Source organism: Drosophila virilis, chromosome 5 (genome assembly GCF_030788295.1).
Source record: "Drosophila virilis strain 15010-1051.87 chromosome 5, Dvir_AGI_RSII-ME, whole genome shotgun sequence".
In the NCBI taxonomy this organism is placed as follows: Eukaryota; Metazoa; Arthropoda; class Insecta; order Diptera; family Drosophilidae; genus Drosophila; species Drosophila virilis.
This window is the reverse complement of record NC_091547.1, coordinates 3,001,814-3,018,037: the sequence shown is the minus strand read 5'-3', so window position 1 is coordinate 3,018,037 and position 16,224 is coordinate 3,001,814. Positions and strand designations below refer to the sequence as shown.

The 16,224-nt window shown below is 48.7% G+C and overlaps 8 protein-coding genes across 13 annotated transcripts; 4 read left to right on the top strand and 4 right to left on the bottom strand.

Moving 5' to 3' along the window:
- LOC6636360 (membrane-bound alkaline phosphatase) lies at positions 1-4,177 on the bottom strand. Of its 4 annotated transcripts, XM_070209606.1 has the most exons (5): positions 3,977-4,176; positions 2,463-2,554; positions 1,938-2,390; positions 1,181-1,871; positions 1-1,122 (listed from the first exon to the last, which is right to left on the bottom strand). In XM_070209606.1, the coding sequence occupies exons 3-5, from the start codon at positions 2,328-2,330 to the stop codon at positions 617-619; spliced, it is 1,590 nt and encodes a 529-aa protein (XP_070065707.1). In that variant the 5' UTR covers positions 2,331-2,390; positions 2,463-2,554; positions 3,977-4,176; the 3' UTR covers positions 1-616. The 4 variants fall into 4 exon arrangements, with proteins under 4 accessions (XP_070065707.1, XP_032292054.1, XP_032292055.1 ...); XM_032436163.2 differs by having other exon boundaries at positions 1,938-2,582; positions 3,977-4,177; XM_032436164.2 differs by having other exon boundaries at positions 1,938-2,554; positions 3,977-4,177.
- wmd (serine-threonine kinase receptor-associated protein wmd) lies at positions 3,322-6,838 on the top strand. Of its 2 annotated transcripts, XM_015168386.3 has the most exons (4): positions 3,322-3,725; positions 3,785-3,913; positions 5,654-6,319; positions 6,377-6,838. In XM_015168386.3, the coding sequence occupies exons 2-4, from the start codon at positions 3,793-3,795 to the stop codon at positions 6,574-6,576; spliced, it is 987 nt and encodes a 328-aa protein (XP_015023872.1). In that variant the 5' UTR covers positions 3,322-3,725; positions 3,785-3,792; the 3' UTR covers positions 6,577-6,838. The 2 variants fall into 2 exon arrangements, with proteins under 2 accessions (XP_015023872.1, XP_002059888.1); XM_002059852.4 differs by having other exon boundaries at positions 3,323-3,913.
- AIMP3 (aaRS-interacting multifunctional protein 3) lies at positions 6,680-7,567 on the bottom strand. Its single transcript, XM_002059851.4, has 3 exons — positions 7,387-7,567; positions 7,017-7,322; positions 6,680-6,953 (listed from the first exon to the last, which is right to left on the bottom strand). The coding sequence occupies exons 1-3, from the start codon at positions 7,465-7,467 to the stop codon at positions 6,801-6,803; spliced, it is 540 nt and encodes a 179-aa protein (XP_002059887.1). The 5' UTR covers positions 7,468-7,567; the 3' UTR covers positions 6,680-6,800.
- Positions 7,568-7,585: 18 nt separating this feature from the next.
- On the bottom strand, positions 7,586-9,262 carry Gr59f (Gustatory receptor 59f). The gene is made up of 4 exons (XM_002059850.4): positions 9,162-9,262; positions 7,987-8,911; positions 7,777-7,929; positions 7,586-7,723 (listed from the first exon to the last, which is right to left on the bottom strand). The coding sequence occupies exons 1-4, from the start codon at positions 9,260-9,262 to the stop codon at positions 7,628-7,630; spliced, it is 1,275 nt and encodes a 424-aa protein (XP_002059886.2). The 3' UTR covers positions 7,586-7,627.
- Gr59e (Gustatory receptor 59e) lies at positions 8,909-10,717 on the top strand. 2 transcript variants are annotated; one of them, XM_002059849.4, is made up of 3 exons: positions 8,909-10,303; positions 10,366-10,521; positions 10,591-10,717. In XM_002059849.4, exons 1-3 carry the CDS (start codon positions 9,401-9,403, stop codon positions 10,669-10,671), a joined length of 1,140 nt encoding a protein of 379 aa, XP_002059885.1. In that variant the 5' UTR covers positions 8,909-9,400; the 3' UTR covers positions 10,672-10,717. The 2 variants fall into 2 exon arrangements, with proteins under 2 accessions (XP_002059885.1, XP_032292057.1); XM_032436166.2 differs by having other exon boundaries at positions 10,366-10,671.
- Positions 10,718-10,729: 12 nt separating this feature from the next.
- Positions 10,730-12,843, top strand: ppk3 (pickpocket 3). The gene is made up of 7 exons (XM_002059848.4): positions 10,730-10,929; positions 11,189-11,677; positions 11,729-11,825; positions 11,882-11,985; positions 12,039-12,117; positions 12,179-12,533; positions 12,594-12,843. Exons 1-7 carry the CDS (start codon positions 10,730-10,732, stop codon positions 12,833-12,835), a joined length of 1,566 nt encoding a protein of 521 aa, XP_002059884.2. The 3' UTR covers positions 12,836-12,843.
- A 128-nt stretch (positions 12,844-12,971) lies between these two features.
- wcd (U3 small nucleolar RNA-associated protein 18 homolog wicked) lies at positions 12,972-14,721 on the top strand. Its single transcript, XM_002059847.4, has one exon. The coding sequence runs from the start codon at positions 13,089-13,091 to the stop codon at positions 14,613-14,615; it is 1,527 nt and encodes a 508-aa protein (XP_002059883.1). The 5' UTR covers positions 12,972-13,088; the 3' UTR covers positions 14,616-14,721.
- Positions 14,722-14,875: 154 nt separating this feature from the next.
- Positions 14,876-16,183, bottom strand: Nup62 (Nucleoporin 62kD). Its single transcript, XM_002059846.4, has one exon. The coding sequence runs from the start codon at positions 16,077-16,079 to the stop codon at positions 14,913-14,915; it is 1,167 nt and encodes a 388-aa protein (XP_002059882.2). The 5' UTR covers positions 16,080-16,183; the 3' UTR covers positions 14,876-14,912.
- Between the last annotated feature and the right edge of the window lie 41 nt (positions 16,184-16,224).

Genomic DNA, 16,224 nt, shown 5'->3' with positions numbered 1-16,224 from the left:
TTGTAAAACAATTTTATTTAGCATTTAAATTAAGACCAACCTAACCTGACATAACCTAGCTTATCCTAACCTAACCTAACTTATGCTAACCTAACCTAACTTATCCTAACCTAACCTAACTTATGCTAACCTAACTTAACTAGCCTTTTAATAGGATCGGTTCAAACTAATCTTCAAATATAATTTACTCTCAACAGAGACGAGAAAGAGTTAAAAAAAAAAAAACAGTCCTAACTTAATAAAAGGTATCATAACTTTTGTTAAATATATGCCACACGAGTGCTATACTTCCATGAACGGGTTTAACTAATTTTGGACCAGACCAAGATAGGAAAACAACCTAACATAAAGTTCAGAAGCTTTGTAATCTTTTTGCTTATGGACCGTAATAAGTTTGGATCATGGTCTTGTGGTTATATTATGCCTATAAATAATTATATGGCTGTCTGCAACGAGGCATAATATGAGTTATTTGAATCTTGGGAGGAGTATACCGTACGGGCAGAAAAAGATGGCTTTTAATAATCATGTATCTACTTTCCCTGAGCAGTGATTTATTGGACAAAAAGCGGAACTAAATGGCAGCCACTTTTAATGGAAGAGAGAAGCATTCGCTCTACTTGGCATCGCAGAGCTGGGGCCCGTCGCCAATGCAGGCGGCATAGGCCATCAGATGCGGAATCGTGCTCTGTTGCATCATGCCCGTAAAGAGATGGCTTTGCGGCCCGGAGGCAAAGATGCCCACATCGTCGCCCGAATGGGTGCCCTGCTCCTTGGTTATGTAACCGGGGTACTCGAAGTCATTGCCGCCAATTTGATCGGTCAGATCGATGCGCTGGCCCTTCTCGTCCAGATAGTTCTTGGGTCCGACGGCATAGTTGAGCGTGCTGTACTTGATGCCATTGATGTCGGTGTCATGCTGATTTAGGCCCAGGATGGGTGTGCCGCGTCCCGGATAGCCGGCAATGGACAGCGTGTGCGCATGATCCGATGTGACCACAATCAACGTGTCCTCAATGTCGGTCATGTCGCGGGCCAACTGAATGGCCTTCTCGAACTCCAGGGCCTCATCCAGCGCATAGCCCGCCTTGGTATAATGATTGCCATAATCGATCAGGCCACCTGGACGCGAGAGTTTAGGAATCGATATCGACAGGATGGACCAGTAGCTTCCACTTACCTTCTATGAATGCAAAGTAGCCGTTCTCATTTTGGCTCAGCTTCTTGATCGTCACCTCGGTCAGCTCGGAGAGCGTTGGCTGGTAGCTCTCATCGGCATCCAGGTGAAATTTCATAAGGCTGGACTGGAAGAGTCCAATGATGCTGGACACGGCCGACACGTTGACGCTGAGCAGCTGTTTGCGATTGGTGACCAGGACGCCGCCCTCGTGCCTGGCCTGCCAGCTGGCGAGCAGATTGACGTCATCGGAGCGTTCGCCGGGATTGCCGTGCGAATCCTGTATGGATTTTGGCAGAAATTTGCCCATGCCGCCGCCGAACATAATATCAAAATTCTTGCCAGGCACCTGGGTAATCAACTGGGTGGCCATGTCAACGCATTCGCTGGGGTCAACGCCGTAGCTGGCAACATCCGTATCGCACTCCCAGTTGCGATTGGCCGTCTTGGCGTAGGCGCCCGAGGGACTCGCATGGGTTAGCGTGGTCGTTGTCACAATGCCTGTGGATTTGCCCGCATTCTGTGCCCACTCCGCAATGGAGGTCAGCCGGTTCTCAGGCGTCTGACTCTCGGTGCAGTTATTGAAGCTGACCGCAGCGCTGACCCCGATCTCGATGATGTTCGTCTTCACGCCGCACAGATAAGCGGTGGCAGTGCATGCCGAGTCCGGCACCTGGGCATTGGAGCAGTAGGTCTATGGAAGCGTAAAGTAGCGAATAATTTGGATGAAGGCTTCTCCTAGCGCTGGCTTGCGACTCACCCTGCTGAGACCCGTGTAGGGGAACTGCTCAAAGCTGAGCGAGGATTCTTCGCCCGTTTTACCCTGACGTTGGCCTTTGAGGATTCTCGCCGCCGCCACGGTGGTCAGGGACATGCCGTCGCCCAGGAACAGGATCAGATTCTTGGCCCGTTTCACATCGGGCTGCGGCAATTGGAGCCTCTTGGCGATCTCTTCATGCGCCAAGTCGTACCAGAACTGGGGATCCTTCTCCTCCGGCGGCGTGTACTTATCGGTGGCCACTTCCGTGGAGAATCGGGCTTTGTTGAATCTGCGACCAGTCAGCTCATCGATATTGTGCACCTTGTCGGCCCCGGACAAGCCGACCGCCACCAGGACTCCGAGCAGGATGAGCTGTTGTCTCTGGCACAGCATCTTCTTAACTTGTTGAAAGTTCTAGCTAGATTTGCAACTGATACATTTTCCGGCCGTTTGCTGAGATTTTATAAGCATATTCCGCAGTTTCAGCAATTGGCGTACCTTACTTTTATGGCTTTATTATCTCACCTTCTTTTTTATTGTATCTCGTGTTGATGATTATCTCACAGCAAAACTCGAGACACGGCGGTGAATGTAATATGTGCACATTTTTAGCATGCCTATTTTAATTTTTTGAATCTAATTATGCTTCGTACATAGAACATGGAGACAATTGGATCAGCAATTGGAGAGTTTTCTAAACTCAGAGCCGAAGGAATTTGTGTAGACTTTTTCCACTAAGGAAAGTTAATTCCCAATTGGAAAAAATATTCAAGCACGTATTTAACAGAATTCGTTTTCTTAGCTTAGACTCCCGTAATCATCATTACAATAATATTTAAAAAATATCATATTTATTTATACCTGAGCAGGTTGCAAACGTATTTCTTATCATTTAGATACTGCTGAGATCATTGAGCAAATACTAAAAAAAAACGTTGGACACGTTTTTATGCAATAAAGACGGCACTTTCTTTTTTGAGCATGCACGGGATTCGAACGTGAGGCTATATTTAACAGAAGCTATATTTTTGCCTTCTCATAACCCAAACATAGGTGCAAAATCTGTGCGATAATAACGTATAAAGATATCAGAGAGACGTGCAGACAGTAAGTACTTTGGAATGCCAAATCTGTTGTTCACGCTCTCAATATAATTCGAGACTTCGCAGATATTTGTTAACTCAAATAGAAAAAACAACTGTTGCGCCTAGATTATTTTTGAATCTGTTGAAAGCGCAATCAATTCATGCAAGTGAGCTTTTAAAAACATATGAGCTGCTGCAAATCGATGATTTGTGCGCATAACTATCGATATTTTCCGGCGTGTTGTGCAATTATCGATAGCATTGCTGTGCCGTCGATTCTTTTCGCAACAATCATTCGGCAGCCAAATCGTGCAACAACAACAAAAGCGTGTCGCGTAATTATTTTTATTCCATTTCTTGCTAATCAAAAACAATTGAAAACAGCGCAAAATTTGTAAATAATTTGTTTCCACTTGTTTTTTGACAAAAAAAAGTGCCGTTAAAAGCGGTGACCGACACAAGAGCAACAACAATAATAACGCAACACGCAGTGCAGCTGCCAAGGACACGAACTGTATGAAAAAGTAGTGCAGCTAGGAGCATGAAACGGCATTAAACAAAAATAAAAATAAAAAACAACTCCAAAAAGCAAAACAAAGTACAAAGTTTTATAAGCTACCAAGCAACTATTAGCTATTTGTTATAACTAATTAATTAGACAAAACGGCACATAATACGCTACAAGTGTATACAAAGCGAGAAAGTATTGGTTTTTTTTTGTTGTTAGTAAAGAGAGGAGGAGTAAAACGCTGGTGATTTTAGCTTTTAGAATGGCGGCCAATAACTTGCGACAGATTCCATTGACCTGCAGTGGACATACCAGACCCGTGGTGCATTTGGATTTCAGTGATATCTGCGACAGCGGCTATTTTCTTATATCGGCTTGCAAAGGTAAGCAAATAATTCAACGTGAACGCGACCGACTAGGCGATACCCTGTTACTTCTATACATACCATAACCAATACACTGTGCCACTTGCCCAAGCTTCGCAATATTAAAAATGGGCGCATTTCTTTTTAGTTTATAGGCAGTCTTTGCCAATTCAGCTATTTTCGTGCTACTGTCGACTTTTTTCAGGGGTCATCAGCCGAGCAAAGTAAAATTTAGATTTTTTTCGGGCGTCTCGATAAGAAGTACTAACAACCCTGCTTACTGGCAATTTGTGCTCAGCAGGATTTAGTTCCTGTTTTTGAAATACAGCTGGTAACACTGAAACTCTTAAAATAACAGACTGCTTGTACGACCATGGCAGATGCTTCTACAATTATACCCTCTGTTATTTATTTTTAATAGGTAGAGGGTATAAAAACGCGTCCTTGTGTTATTTTTATTTGTGCAGCTATCTACGCATCTACGCTTCTGTATGTATTGGCCAGAAGCGGCATCACCGAGACAACGCATCGTGCTAGCTTGAGCTATGTCTAGCCTGGCTGCAACCTTGACCCAAATGCAAAAGCAAAAAATTATGAAAACGAAACCAGTTTAGCGAAAACCCTTTGCCAGACACTCGCCTGCTGCTATATACACAAAACACACACACAGATATACGCACACATATACATGTATTTAACATACGTTCTTTACCTTGACAGTGTCTAGAAACGTATGCACACACTTGTGTGTTTTGTATTTGTGCTTTCAAAAATATTGTCACACACACACACACACACACATACATATGCGGAAAGCAAATTTCCCATCGCAAGTTCAAGTTAATTTTTTTTATCGCCATTTAATGCAATGCTTCCCCTTGTTTAGCAACTTTTCAAAAAACTTTGTTGTTTTTCGTTGTTCGCAGGAAGCACCTTGAAACTTCTATATTTATATATGTATATATACACTGCAGCTGCGACGCGTTAAAAAAAAAAAATAAACAATCAAAAGTGTTGCAGTCGGAAGCTACCAGCTGTCTGCTACTCTGTTCCCATTATTGTAATTGTTTTCCTGTTTCCAAGTGTTTCATGCAGCTATTTGGGCTTCCACTCGATTGAAAAGGGTATACGCCCGACTAGGGAGCGTGGCTTAAACATTTTAATAATGCTCAAATTGCGGAAATTTGTATGAAGCAATATTCCCCATATTTTGCTTGGGAACAGTAATATTCCCCCTATTTATTTTGGAAAGGATGTGCCAAAATTGAGCGCCATTCCCCCTATTTTGTTTGGGAACAGTGTATATAGTACAAGCAATATTACCCCTATCTGGCTTGGGAACAGTGCATCAAAGTACAGCTATATTCCCTCTATTCTGTTTGGGAACAGTGTATAACAGTGTTTGATAACATCCGAAGCGAGAATTAAAAAGCTCTGATTGAACGCTTTGATTTGCGTCCCTGCACATTATTCACACAACCCCTCCCCGCTCTCTTTCTCAGTGTCTCGTTCTGTCTGTCGATCACGTTGCAAATGGAAATGACGTGAACTTGGTGCACGGCGGCTGCCCATTTGCGAGCACGAATCGCCGTCGTCGTCGCAGCCACTGCGTCAGGTCGTTGGCATTGAGCGTACTCGTTGAGTCAAGGTAGCTTCCGCCGCTCACACACTCACACACACACACACACACACACGCACGCAGTGTATTTAGTTGGCGCAATTAAGAATTGAATTAAATTGTCGTTGCCTTTTTTGCAGATGGCAGCCCGATGTTGCGTCACGGGGACACCGGCGACTGGGTGGGCACCTTTGAGGGTCACAAGGGCGCCGTTTGGGGCGTTGCACTCAATCGGAATGCAACGCTGGCCGCATCGGGCGCCGCCGATTTTACCGGCAAGGTATGGAACGCGGTGAGCGGCGCCGAAATCCACAGTTTCCAGCACAAGCATATTGTGAAGAGCGTCGCCTTTGACAATAGCTCCGAGAACATTGTCACCGGCAGCAATGAGAAACTGGTCCGTGTCTTCAATTTGGAGCAACCGGATGCCGAGCCGGAGCTGTATGCGGGTCATGGCGGTGCCATAAAGCGTGCGTTATTCTGCCGGGACGACAAGTGCATCATTTCGGCGGCGGATGATAAGACGGTCCGGCTGTGGGATCGCATGACCGGCATCGAGGTGCAGCGTCTGCAATTCGCCAACAATCCCAACAGTCTGGAGATCTCGCACGACAATCATGTGCTGACAATAACGCACGGCTCGACCATCAGCTTCTGGGAGATCGAGACGCTCAAAAAGCTAAAGGAGGTGAAGGTGCCGACCAACGTGGCGTCCGCCAGCCTGCACCCGGATAAGCATGTCTTTGTCTGCGGAGGCGAAGACTTTAAGATGTATAAATTCGATTATATAACAGGCAACGAAATTGGTAAGCACAACAAAACACACTACTCCGACCTGGCTAATACGTTTGTGTTCCATTCAGAATCCTTCAAGGGTCACTTTGGACCAGTGCATTCAGTGAAATTCAGTCCGGATGGCGAACTGTATGCAAGTGGCTCCGAGGATGGCACGCTGCGCCTGTGGCAGACCACGGTGGGCAAAACGTACGGCCTCTGGAAATGCACCGAGCCCAGCGAGCTGAACAACTCGCTCAGCTCGCCGCGCGAGGTGCCGGCAAACTGATGTTGGAGAAGCACAAGTCGCTGCTATACAGCGCAACAGCTGCCGCCGCCACCGCCGCCGCCGCCAACGCATCGAAAATGATTGTCATCCAATAAGTATCATCTACATTTGTAATTATATATTTCTTTTCAAAATGACTACACTAACGAATATACAAGATTCCATTGGCTCGCAGATAAATGTATGTAAAAGTGTAGAAATAAATATGGGAATCGTTTTGCTAATTAAATGTGCGTGCCTGTTGCCCAATTGTGCAGATAAATTGTCGTGAAATTCAGCATTGGTTCGCCCTGATGTATTTCGGGTCGCTGCTGCAAATGATCAAACCAGCGGGATAAATTCAGATAGTTCTCCTTATCCAACGGCGAGAGCGATTTCTATACGATATATATATTGAAATAGGTTCCAGTATTTTTGTGCATTCTTTCACAAGCACTTACCACGAGTTCACTGATGGCATAATACACCGCCAGGTCGGCTAGCGTTATGAAGTGGCCCACCAGGTAGGATTTGCTGATGAATAGCTTGTTGAAGTCGGCCAGCAGCTGCTTGGACACGTGCTTGTCCTTGGAGCCGGGCGCCACGTAGAGCACCGCGAATTCGATCCACTGGTAAACCTGTGCCTGCACCTCCTTTGTGACAATACTGTTCTGTGCCGTCTCCGATTTGGACTCACGCGCCAGACTCTCCAGTATGGTGGCAAAGCCCGACACGGTTTTGTTTTGGGCGCCAGTGCGCGTTACGACCTTGACAACAGAAATTATATTAATCACAGATATATTTACACATGTGTCCACCTTGGTGTTTTACCTGCTCTTCGTTGAGCTGAATCTTGCCGGGCGCAACGCCCAGACAGTTGGCGATTTTCTGCACCGTTGCAACGTCACACATATTAATTAATAATTGTTTTTATTTAATATAAGAAGCGCAAATAAATGTGCAAAAAATGTTGCGAGATGCGCAGCGCAGGTGTTTGCCAGGGCTGCAATTTAACCGATATCTGCAAGCTATCGATAAGTGCATTACGCTGCCTCAAAGCTATCGATAACATTTAAAATGCCGTTATGTTCATTGCGCGTGCCAATGCTTGAAATGTTATGTCATATTGCAGCAGAAATATAAACAAATTGGCCGTGGTCATCAGCAGCTGAAATATATATTAGTTATGAGCTATATTTAAAAAGAAGAGTGAGCACGTACCGCTGGAATAAGCTTATAGTCCAACTCGAAGAGGCCGCAGGCCACGTGTGCGCGCACATTTCCCTGCAGCTGGAGCGCAAAGTGATTTATGGTCTCCAGCAAATCCTCGCCAGCTGCGCTCACTTTGCTCAACAGTGCCGCACAATGGGTTTGCTGTGGAAACGAGTGCATAAATAACTTTATTTATAATTGTATTCAACAGAAAAATACCAGCTGCTGCACGTTGTGATTGAAGTAAAGTATGAAGAACATTTTGCCCGTGTGCATCAGAAGCCACAAGATCGTGTACGCCAGCCAGGGCCAGTCGGCCTTACCAGGCTTCTCAATGGCCTTATAGACGAGAAACAAGTTCGTATTGAAATTAATCAGAGAGCTCACGTACAGCAACAGCACAGAAACCCCAAAAGTCTGATTAACTCTCTTGGTGAAGTGCAGCAGTTGCGTGTGTTGCCCGCGCAGTTGCTGGAGCTCCGCACGCCGGGTCAAAGGTCCACGCTGGAGTTCCACTTGCAATGCCCTGGCCAAGCGATGCAGACGCAGCCTGATGCCCTGCAGCAGGGCATAGTAGAGCACAAAGGAAATGGAGCTCAAGATGTTGGGCAGCACATAGGTGCTCAGGTTGACCAAGGACTTGCACATCTCATAGTCGCGATGGGAGAGCACAATGGGTATGCAGCAGCTGGCAAGGATTAGCAGCAGCCACAGCTGATGACGCACAAAGCGCCGGATGCGCCGACGATCAACAATATAACCACAGGCCAAATCGAACTCTCCAATTGCTTGGAATACCCCGGCAATGCGTCGCTTCCAGCGCATGCTCAGGATCATAATGCAGGGTATGTGTATGAGATAGGTTACAGACTCGAATATGTAAAAGTTACGCTCCAGATTGTTACGATCCTGTGACCCATCCGCCAGTTCCAAGTAGGCGGCGCAGCAAAGCCAAATGTACAGGGCCAACAGCCAGACATGCTGCACTGCAGCATGGACGCGGCTCGAGCAGCGTGGAAATACAGCGAGGGGCGCACTGCCAGCCAGCACGCAGATGAGCAACAGCAGCCACAGCTCCTGATGCAGCTGCTCAGCGTTCAATTTGTACAGGTGCTGCGTTAGATTCCAGTTCCTGGGTGCGATTTATGTAACAAGCATTAGTTGGGGAGATTCTGACCGCGATGCTAATTGGACTATCGACCTTCAGATTGATGACGATGAAGTACTCTTGACGAGGAACCTTTGGTCTCAAGCTACTTTATGAGCACGTACCTTGCCCTGTTCTTACTCAGTTGCTTTCTCCACTGTCTTACTGCCGGCTGGACATCCACAGAGAGATCGAGAAATACCCTCAAGCCCACAGCCCAACCACCATCCCAGCCTACTAGTCATACCTTTGCTGCTTCCATGGCGTTGAAGATCCTTGCTGGGGCTGTGACCAGACATCTGTGAGGCGTTTCTTGCGTGACGCCTGCTTCAACTTGAGCTGCAACATGATGTTTGGGTCAAGCGCGTTTTCACGCCTTTCAATTAGCTGCAATTAGGCACATCCGGACAGCTGGCGCATCATTAATCAAACACCTTAAATGCTTTCCAATTATAATGGGCATTCAGTTTACCTGGCGTCCCACACATGAACAGTTGGAGCGATAGACGGATAGGCCTGCGCCTGCTGCTCGGCCTTAGCCGCTGGCTGGGCGTTTCCCCGCCCGGCGAACGGTTGGCATATCTACACCTGGTCTGGTCCGTGCTGCTGCTGGGCTGCGTTTGGTTCTACACGCTAAACCGTTTGATCACCATGAAGTTCTACAAGCAAGTTTTGACCATACAGAAGCTGTTTTATTTTGCCGAGTATCCGGCGAACATGTTGTTGACGGCGCTATTCTCGCTGCGGGTTTATCGCAGCGCACGATTCCATAGACAACTTTGGCTGCAGCTATGTCGCCTGCAGGCGCTGCTCTTCGAGGACGCGACTGCTGCAGCACGTCAACTCTTCGCAGGATTTGAGCAGCATGCGCTGCGGCTGCTCTGCGTGATAATTGGCTTTCATGCAGTCTGCGCTGTGGTGGACAGCGCCTGGCTGAACTTCGACTGGCGTCTGAGCGTGCCCAGTAATTGTGCCCATCAACTGCCCAGCCTGATGATCAGCCTGAGCCTGCTGCAATATGTCCTGGCACACCGACTGCTCTGCCTGTTATATGCACAGCTCAACCAGCGCCTGGCACAGCTGCGTGGGCGTCCCGTTGGCATCTGTGTCCTGGCCTTGGAGTCGCAGTCGCTGGAGCAGCTGCGCCTGGTTGCCGTCGCCTTGGATGGCGTTCAAGCTAAACTCTTGGCCCGTTTTGGACTCGTGCTGCTGCTTAGCTTTGGTAACTCGCTGCTGAGCCTCTCCTACGAGGTGTTCAATGTGTTTCGCCTGCTCGAGCTGGCGCAATTGAGCGACTGGTTGCTCTATTGCTATCGTTCCTTGTGGCTTCTGCTGCATGGCGCACGCATTTGGTTTGTGCTCAGGGCCAATGAGCGCATCGTTGAGCAGGTGAGTCGACTCCATTGATACCTAACTCCTAATAACCAACTCTTTTCCACTCCTATTGCCAGAAATGCCAGCTCTTTCTGTTGCTCAACCAGCTGGAGGCTAGCGACACGCGCCAAGAACGTTCCATTAATCGTTTTCTGCTCCAACTCCAGACTAATCAGGCCCAACCCCTGGCCGCCTGTGGGCTTGTCGACCTGGACACCCTTGCGCTGGGCGGGGTAAGTGCCGACATATTTACCCAACACAATCACAAACGCAATCTCATTTTGTTCTTTGTTTTGCGGCAGTTTGTCAATGCTTTGCTGGTCATTGTTATATTCCTGATACAAATCGATCTGGGCAATAAATCGCTCAGGGGCTTTGTCTGAAGGCGCATTCAATAAATGAAGCTTGTCCGGATTTGTTGGCATTTTATTTCGTTTGAGGATGCGCTCGCGCCTGTTACTCCTGCTGAAACGCTGCTCCGCCTGGACGCGGCACTGGCTGCTGGTCATTGGCTGCCTTCTTCTGCGGCTACTCCGCGCTGTGAGCGCTCGTCTGCGGGATGTTACGGCCCAGGCGGGCGACGAGACCAGCTTGCTGGCCATACGCCTGACGGTCAATCGCGGCCTGCACATGGCCGAGCGGTAAGCGGGTGACGACGGCTAATCTAGGCCAGAATAGGGATATCATGGATAACTGTAAGCTTAAGGCAGTAGAAGACGTCGCCAATCCTCGATCAGGATGAACTCCGCAATGATCCGGTCCTGTTGGTCTATCTATAGCTTACTCTGCTCTTCCAAAATCGATAAATATCGATTTTTTAGTCTAGTTTTTAAGCACATCTTGTATATTAGAAGAGCGACAGATTTGGGTAAACACAGCTCTGGATCTGCTTCCCTGCAGCTTACTCTGGTTCCTGGTGATCTTGGGCAGCGTCTTTGCTGTCTACATGCTCAGCGAGGTGCAGATAGCGAGGTATCTGACCTCGCCCACGGTCATCTCGGTGGATCGCGATTATCGGGGCTGGAATGGTTCGCTGCCAGCGGTTACGCTGTGCTATTATGATCACATCGATTCGTTCAAGGCCAACAAGCTGATACAGGAGGCGTGGAATGTGTCCATCATTGATGAGGACTACTTTTATATCATGGACTTTCTCTATGCGGTCGTCAATGCCACCGCCAGCAACTACGCGGAGCTCACCAAGTTTGCGAGCGACGAGCGCTTCGATCAGATTGATTTGTACGACATAATTCAGACCATTAACCGACCCTTCGAGCAGGTCATCAGCAGCTTTGATGCCAACTTCAAGGTCCATGTGCAGATGGTCATGACGGAGCGCGGCTCCTGCTATGCCATCAACTCACCCATGTCCGCGGTGCTGGGCAAGAAGTGAGTAGCAGCAGGTCATTTTAAATAAATATAACATCATGATCCCGGCAGACCCGTGCAGTACGAGCAGCTGCAGGAGCCGCTCACCTGCCAATACGGCAAGCAACAGTGCTATATAAGCATGGATCTCTACGAGAGCACGGGCGTGGTTAGTATATATGTATACATAGTCTGTGGTCTACTAAATAAAGCCTTTCCCTTCAGCTGGATGTGCACTCACCCTATGAGGTGTCCGCCACGGAGGCCAACATTGTCGCTCTGCACAAGTCGGATGAAATAACGGCCTCGTTTAAGGTGCTCGAGACGGTGTAAGTGATCCTCTCCAGCAATAGTTCTTCCATTTCTTAATAATACCTTGCAGAGCTTCGAAGAACCTGCGGGAGCTTAGCGTGGAGCAGCGCAAGTGCGTTTTCAATGACGAGGAAACCTCCAATCTCAAGGCATGTAGAGTCGATATTCGCATTCCCAATCCCTCACAGTCGGAAAACTCTCTTCCCGCAGATCTATAGCAAGTCGTTGTGCCTGGCACGCTGTCGCGCCATCATGGCGCTGGAAATGTGCAACTGTGTGCCCTTCTTCTATCCGTTTGTGGAGGGACCCAGCTGCAATCCGGCGGGCTTTGAGTGCCTGCTGGATTTTAAGTGGCCCATCTGGGCGCTGCACATTTGCAAGTGTCCATCGACCTGCACGGAAATCGAGTACACCATGCAGACGATGAAGAAGAGCTCGTGGGGCATGAAAAACAACGAGGAGGCGGCGAGCGTTGAGACGGCCACTTCAAGCTTTCGCTGGGATCTGATACCACCCAAGGTGCGCTTTCGGCGGGATGTCGTTTTCAGTTTTGAGGATCTGATTGGTAAGAGCTGCAAATAGATTTTGGGCAAACCGTTTGAAACCTGGTCTTGTTATCTTGCAGTATCCTTTGGCGGTGTTCTGGCCCTCTTTGTCGGCGTCAGCGTCATGGGTCTGGTGCAAATGGGCTATGTTATCGTCTTCAATGTTTTGCTGGACATATTTAAATTGCTGCGCTTCATCCACTTGCATTTGCGGGCACGTTGTCGCCGCCCCACCAAGCTACCCAAACATTCCATTCACAGTCAGAGCAATGTTTCAAGGGCGGAAACAGCAGAGCTGCCGTTGTTTGAATATGTTAACTAATTTTTAATGAACAGAAAAACGTTTTAGCTACACAGCAAGAGCCTACAATTAGGCGCATAATTTTTTGAATTTCGATAAAGTATCGATACTTAATATTCATCGTGTCATCATAGTCGATATATCGATGTTTTGCAATATTGTTAGCCAGCCCTGGTAGACACACGTGCGGTTAAAATATTTCTACTGTGTCGGGATTTATTTTAAACGCAAATTACAGCAGAAGTTGAGTGCATTCAAAAATAGAAATATCAAAATGAGCGGTGACGAGTCAAGTGATGGCCTGGAGGATCTGCAGGAACTGATGGCCATGTATGCCAAGCATGAACACAAACCGCCCAAAACTAGACGAAAGTTTGGCGCAGACGAAGTGGAACCAGCCTATGTGGAGGTGCCCACGGAAAAGTTGATTTTCGGCGATAAGCAAACGTTTCTATCGAACTTGGCCAAGTCGGTGGGCAAGAAACGCGCCAAGAGCGATAGCGAGAGTAAGGCGACGGCAGCTGCCGACGACGACGCGGACACAGCAGAGGAGACGGCCAAGAAACACAAACCCGCCTGGACAGACTCCGACGATGAGGACCTAGAAGTTGGTGAGGTGAAGCGACGCACGCGACACTCGGGCCCATTGACGCACTTGCGCAAAGACAAATCATACAAGGAATATTTGACGGCGCGCTTTCAACGCACCATCAACCAGCCGAAGTGGGCGTCACTGGACAAAAAGCAGGATGCAGTTGATTCAGATGAATCTGAGGAGGAACCACTGCTCAAAACTGTGGGCTTCATTGATCGCAAGGCCAAGGCGCAGGGCCTGCAGCCCAAAACATTGAACTTTAAGCGCACAAAGGATCTGAATCGCGCCACCTACAGCGAGGGCTGCGTATCGAGCATCCAATTCCATCCGACCAGCACGGCTGCACTAGTTGCCGGCGAGAGCTGCCTGGCCAGCATTTACAGCGTGGACGGGCAAAAGAACGAGAAGCTGCATAGCATGCGCTTTCAGAAGTTCCCACTGACCTGTGCCCGCATCGCGCCATGCGGCACCAAGGCCTTCTTCGGCTCGCTGAGGCCCTTCTACTATTCATATGATCTGCTGGAGGCCAAGGAAACCAAGCTGATGCTGCCCCGCAGCATACGCTACTTTCGTCGCTTTGAGGTCTCGCCCTGCGGCAAATATATCGCAGCGCCCGGCAAATTTGGCGCCATTCATTTGCTGACCAGCCACACGAACGAGCTGCTGCACAGCTTCAAGCAGGAGGGTGTGGTGCGTGGCATGTGCTTTACGGCCGATTCGCAGCGTTTGCTCTGCAGCAGTTCCGAGTGCAATGTGAACGTGTTGTCGCTGCGTCAGAACTGCATCGAGCACAGCTTCATCGACGATGGCTGCGTCAGTGGCCGGGTGCTTCAGCTAGCGCCCAATCAACGCATGCTGGCCACCGGCAGCAACGAGGGCGTGGTCAATGTGTACGACTACGAGAGCATCTACAAGTCGACCGTGCCGCAGCCGGAGAAGCGTTTCATGAATCTGCGCACTGGCATCACGGATCTACTCTTTAACCACACCTCCGAGCTGCTGGCCATGAGCTCGCGCCAGGTGCCCAATGCGCTGAAGCTGGCGCATTTTCCCAGCGCCACAGTCTACGCCAATTTCCCGGGCCAAAGCGAGCACTTGGGCCACGTGAACACCATTGCCTTCTCGCCCAACAGCGGCTACTTCGCACTGGGCTGCAGGGGCAAGAAGGCGCCCATGTTTAGACTTAAGTACTTCAAGAATTATTAATAGGGCGGACGAGCGGATGTCGACGGGTTTTATATGCCTTAAATTTATACCTTTTTATTCTACATACTCCTGTGTACGATAATAATGAATAAATTTAAATATGGAATCGCTTTTGATGCTCGCGAAAGAAGTAACCGCCGTTTCGGATCAAAAAAGCTCAATGGAGGCCACTTTTGAAATACAAGAGAATTTCTCCGGCTGCTTGAGGATTCCTCCCAAGAAACCAGCTCGTTAGGTGAACTTTAACTGCATACATACAATTGTTAATAACAAATACAAATAATTTTTTATTCAGATTTAATATGGAGCGCGAAAGATGTCGCGTTTTTGGGACTCGTGTATTTTGCCAATGTCGTCGAGCTTCTTGCAGATGTGCGTGGACTGCGATTCGATCCATTGCAGGGAGTTCATGTGCGCGTTGAGTATCTTGCCAATTTGTATGATTGGATCCGTGTTGTCCTGGCCCTTGTTGGCCTCGTTCAGATTATCAATCACCTCCTTTAGATCCTCGGACATCTGCTTAAGCTGCGTATCCAGATTCTCGACCATCAGATAGGTCTGACTGCGTTCCTGATCCACGCGCGGCAAGCTTGTGAATTCCTTCTCCAGCGGCGCCAGACTCTCCTCCAGTTCCTTGTGCTGCGTGGCAATGAATTCCAGCTCCTGATCGAGCACCTGTTGATCATTCTTCACCTTTTGCACAGCATCATTCAGCTCGATGATCTTCTGATTGTTGCCAATGAGCAGTTTGTCCCAGGCGTTTATCTGTGTTGCCTGCTCGGTGAAGACCTTCTCCTGCTCCTCAAACTCCAGCGTCCACTTGTTGATGTGCTCCTCGAGCTGATTGTACGACAATTGTGTAGCATTTGCAACCGTTGACGAATCTGTAGTCTTAGTCGCTGTGGACAAGTTTGCAAAAGTGCCAGCTCCAGCGGCAGGTGCTGCGCCAGCGAGTGAGGCTACAGGGGCGGCTGCGACCGGTGCAATGGCTGTTGTGCTTTTGGGTGTCGTGGTCAGTCCCAGTGAGAGGCCGCCGCCGCCGCCAAGTGGATTGGCTGTTGTGGCTGCTGCTGTTGTTGTGGTGACAGACCCCGCCGCTGGCTGGGCCAAAAATCCCCCAAAGGCGGGAGCTGTTGCAGCGGCTGGTGCTGCTGCACCCACTGCTGTTGACGCAGCGGATGCGCCGAGTCCACCGCCACCTAAGCCCGTGAGTGGATTTGACAGGCCTGGTGCCGATTGTGTTACCGACAAGCCGAAGCCGCCAAACGGTGGCGGCGCTGCCGATTTTGTGGCGTCCGCATCGCCGCCACCTGCATTAGCCGCTTGCGATGGTGCGGCAAATGAAAATGTGGCCGGTTTGGCGGGAACTGCGGCGCCGGTATTAGCAGTCGCTGGTGCGGTGTTCAAGCCGAACGAAAAGCTGGGCGCGCTCGCTGCAGTTGTCGTGGGCAATTGGAATGCCATTTTTCTACGCGTCAAATAGGCAAATAAAATAAATTAATAAAATTTAATGAACAAGCAATGCAGCTTGTGTTTTACGATGACACGTTATCGATAATTCTGTGCCGCTGAGTAGTGCTGTAAAACGCATAGTAGGCTTTTGGTATTT

Bases quoted from the DNA above. Each gene is read 5' to 3' on its own strand.
- Nup62 (XM_002059846.4), bottom strand. From the start codon at position 16,079: ATGGCATTCCAATTGCCCACGACAACTGCAGCGAGCGCGCCCAGCTTT.
- Gr59e (XM_032436166.2), top strand. From the start codon at position 9,401: ATGAACAGTTGGAGCGATAGACGGATAGGCCTGCGCCTGCTGCTCGGC. The intron at 10,304-10,365 runs GTGAGTCGACTC...TCCTATTGCCAG, and splicing joins ATGAGCGCATCGTTGAGCAG to AAATGCCAGCTCTTTCTGTT.
- AIMP3 (XM_002059851.4), bottom strand. From the start codon at position 7,467: ATGTGTGACGTTGCAACGGTGCAGAAAATCGCCAACTGTCTGGGCGTT. The intron at 7,323-7,386 runs GTAAAACACCAA...TCTGTTGTCAAG, and splicing joins TTCAGCTCAACGAAGAGCAG to GTCGTAACGCGCACTGGCGC. The intron at 6,954-7,016 runs GTAAGTGCTTGT...TATATCGTATAG, and splicing joins ATGCCATCAGTGAACTCGTG to AAATCGCTCTCGCCGTTGGA.
- wmd (XM_015168386.3), top strand. From the start codon at position 3,793: ATGGCGGCCAATAACTTGCGACAGATTCCATTGACCTGCAGTGGACAT. The intron at 3,914-5,653 runs GTAAGCAAATAA...CCTTTTTTGCAG, and splicing joins TCTTATATCGGCTTGCAAAG to ATGGCAGCCCGATGTTGCGT. The intron at 6,320-6,376 runs GTAAGCACAACA...TGTTCCATTCAG, and splicing joins TATAACAGGCAACGAAATTG to AATCCTTCAAGGGTCACTTT.
- Gr59f (XM_002059850.4), bottom strand. From the start codon at position 9,262: ATGTTGCAGCTCAAGTTGAAGCAGGCGTCACGCAAGAAACGCCTCACA. The intron at 7,930-7,986 runs GTATTTTTCTGT...TCGTTTCCACAG, and splicing joins ATCACAACGTGCAGCAGCTG to CAAACCCATTGTGCGGCACT. The intron at 7,724-7,776 runs GTACGTGCTCAC...TATATATTTCAG, and splicing joins ACTATAAGCTTATTCCAGCG to CTGCTGATGACCACGGCCAA.
- ppk3 (XM_002059848.4), top strand. From the start codon at position 10,730: ATGCGCTCGCGCCTGTTACTCCTGCTGAAACGCTGCTCCGCCTGGACG. The intron at 11,826-11,881 runs GTTAGTATATAT...CTTTCCCTTCAG, and splicing joins TCTACGAGAGCACGGGCGTG to CTGGATGTGCACTCACCCTA. The intron at 11,986-12,038 runs GTAAGTGATCCT...AATACCTTGCAG, and splicing joins TTTAAGGTGCTCGAGACGGT to AGCTTCGAAGAACCTGCGGG.
- LOC6636360 (XM_032436163.2), bottom strand. From the start codon at position 2,330: ATGCTGTGCCAGAGACAACAGCTCATCCTGCTCGGAGTCCTGGTGGCG. The intron at 1,872-1,937 runs GTGAGTCGCAAG...ACGCTTCCATAG, and splicing joins CCTACACGGGTCTCAGCAGG to ACCTACTGCTCCAATGCCCA. The intron at 1,123-1,180 runs GTAAGTGGAAGC...TCTCGCGTCCAG, and splicing joins CTACTTTGCATTCATAGAAG to GTGGCCTGATCGATTATGGC.
- wcd (XM_002059847.4), top strand. From the start codon at position 13,089: ATGAGCGGTGACGAGTCAAGTGATGGCCTGGAGGATCTGCAGGAACTG.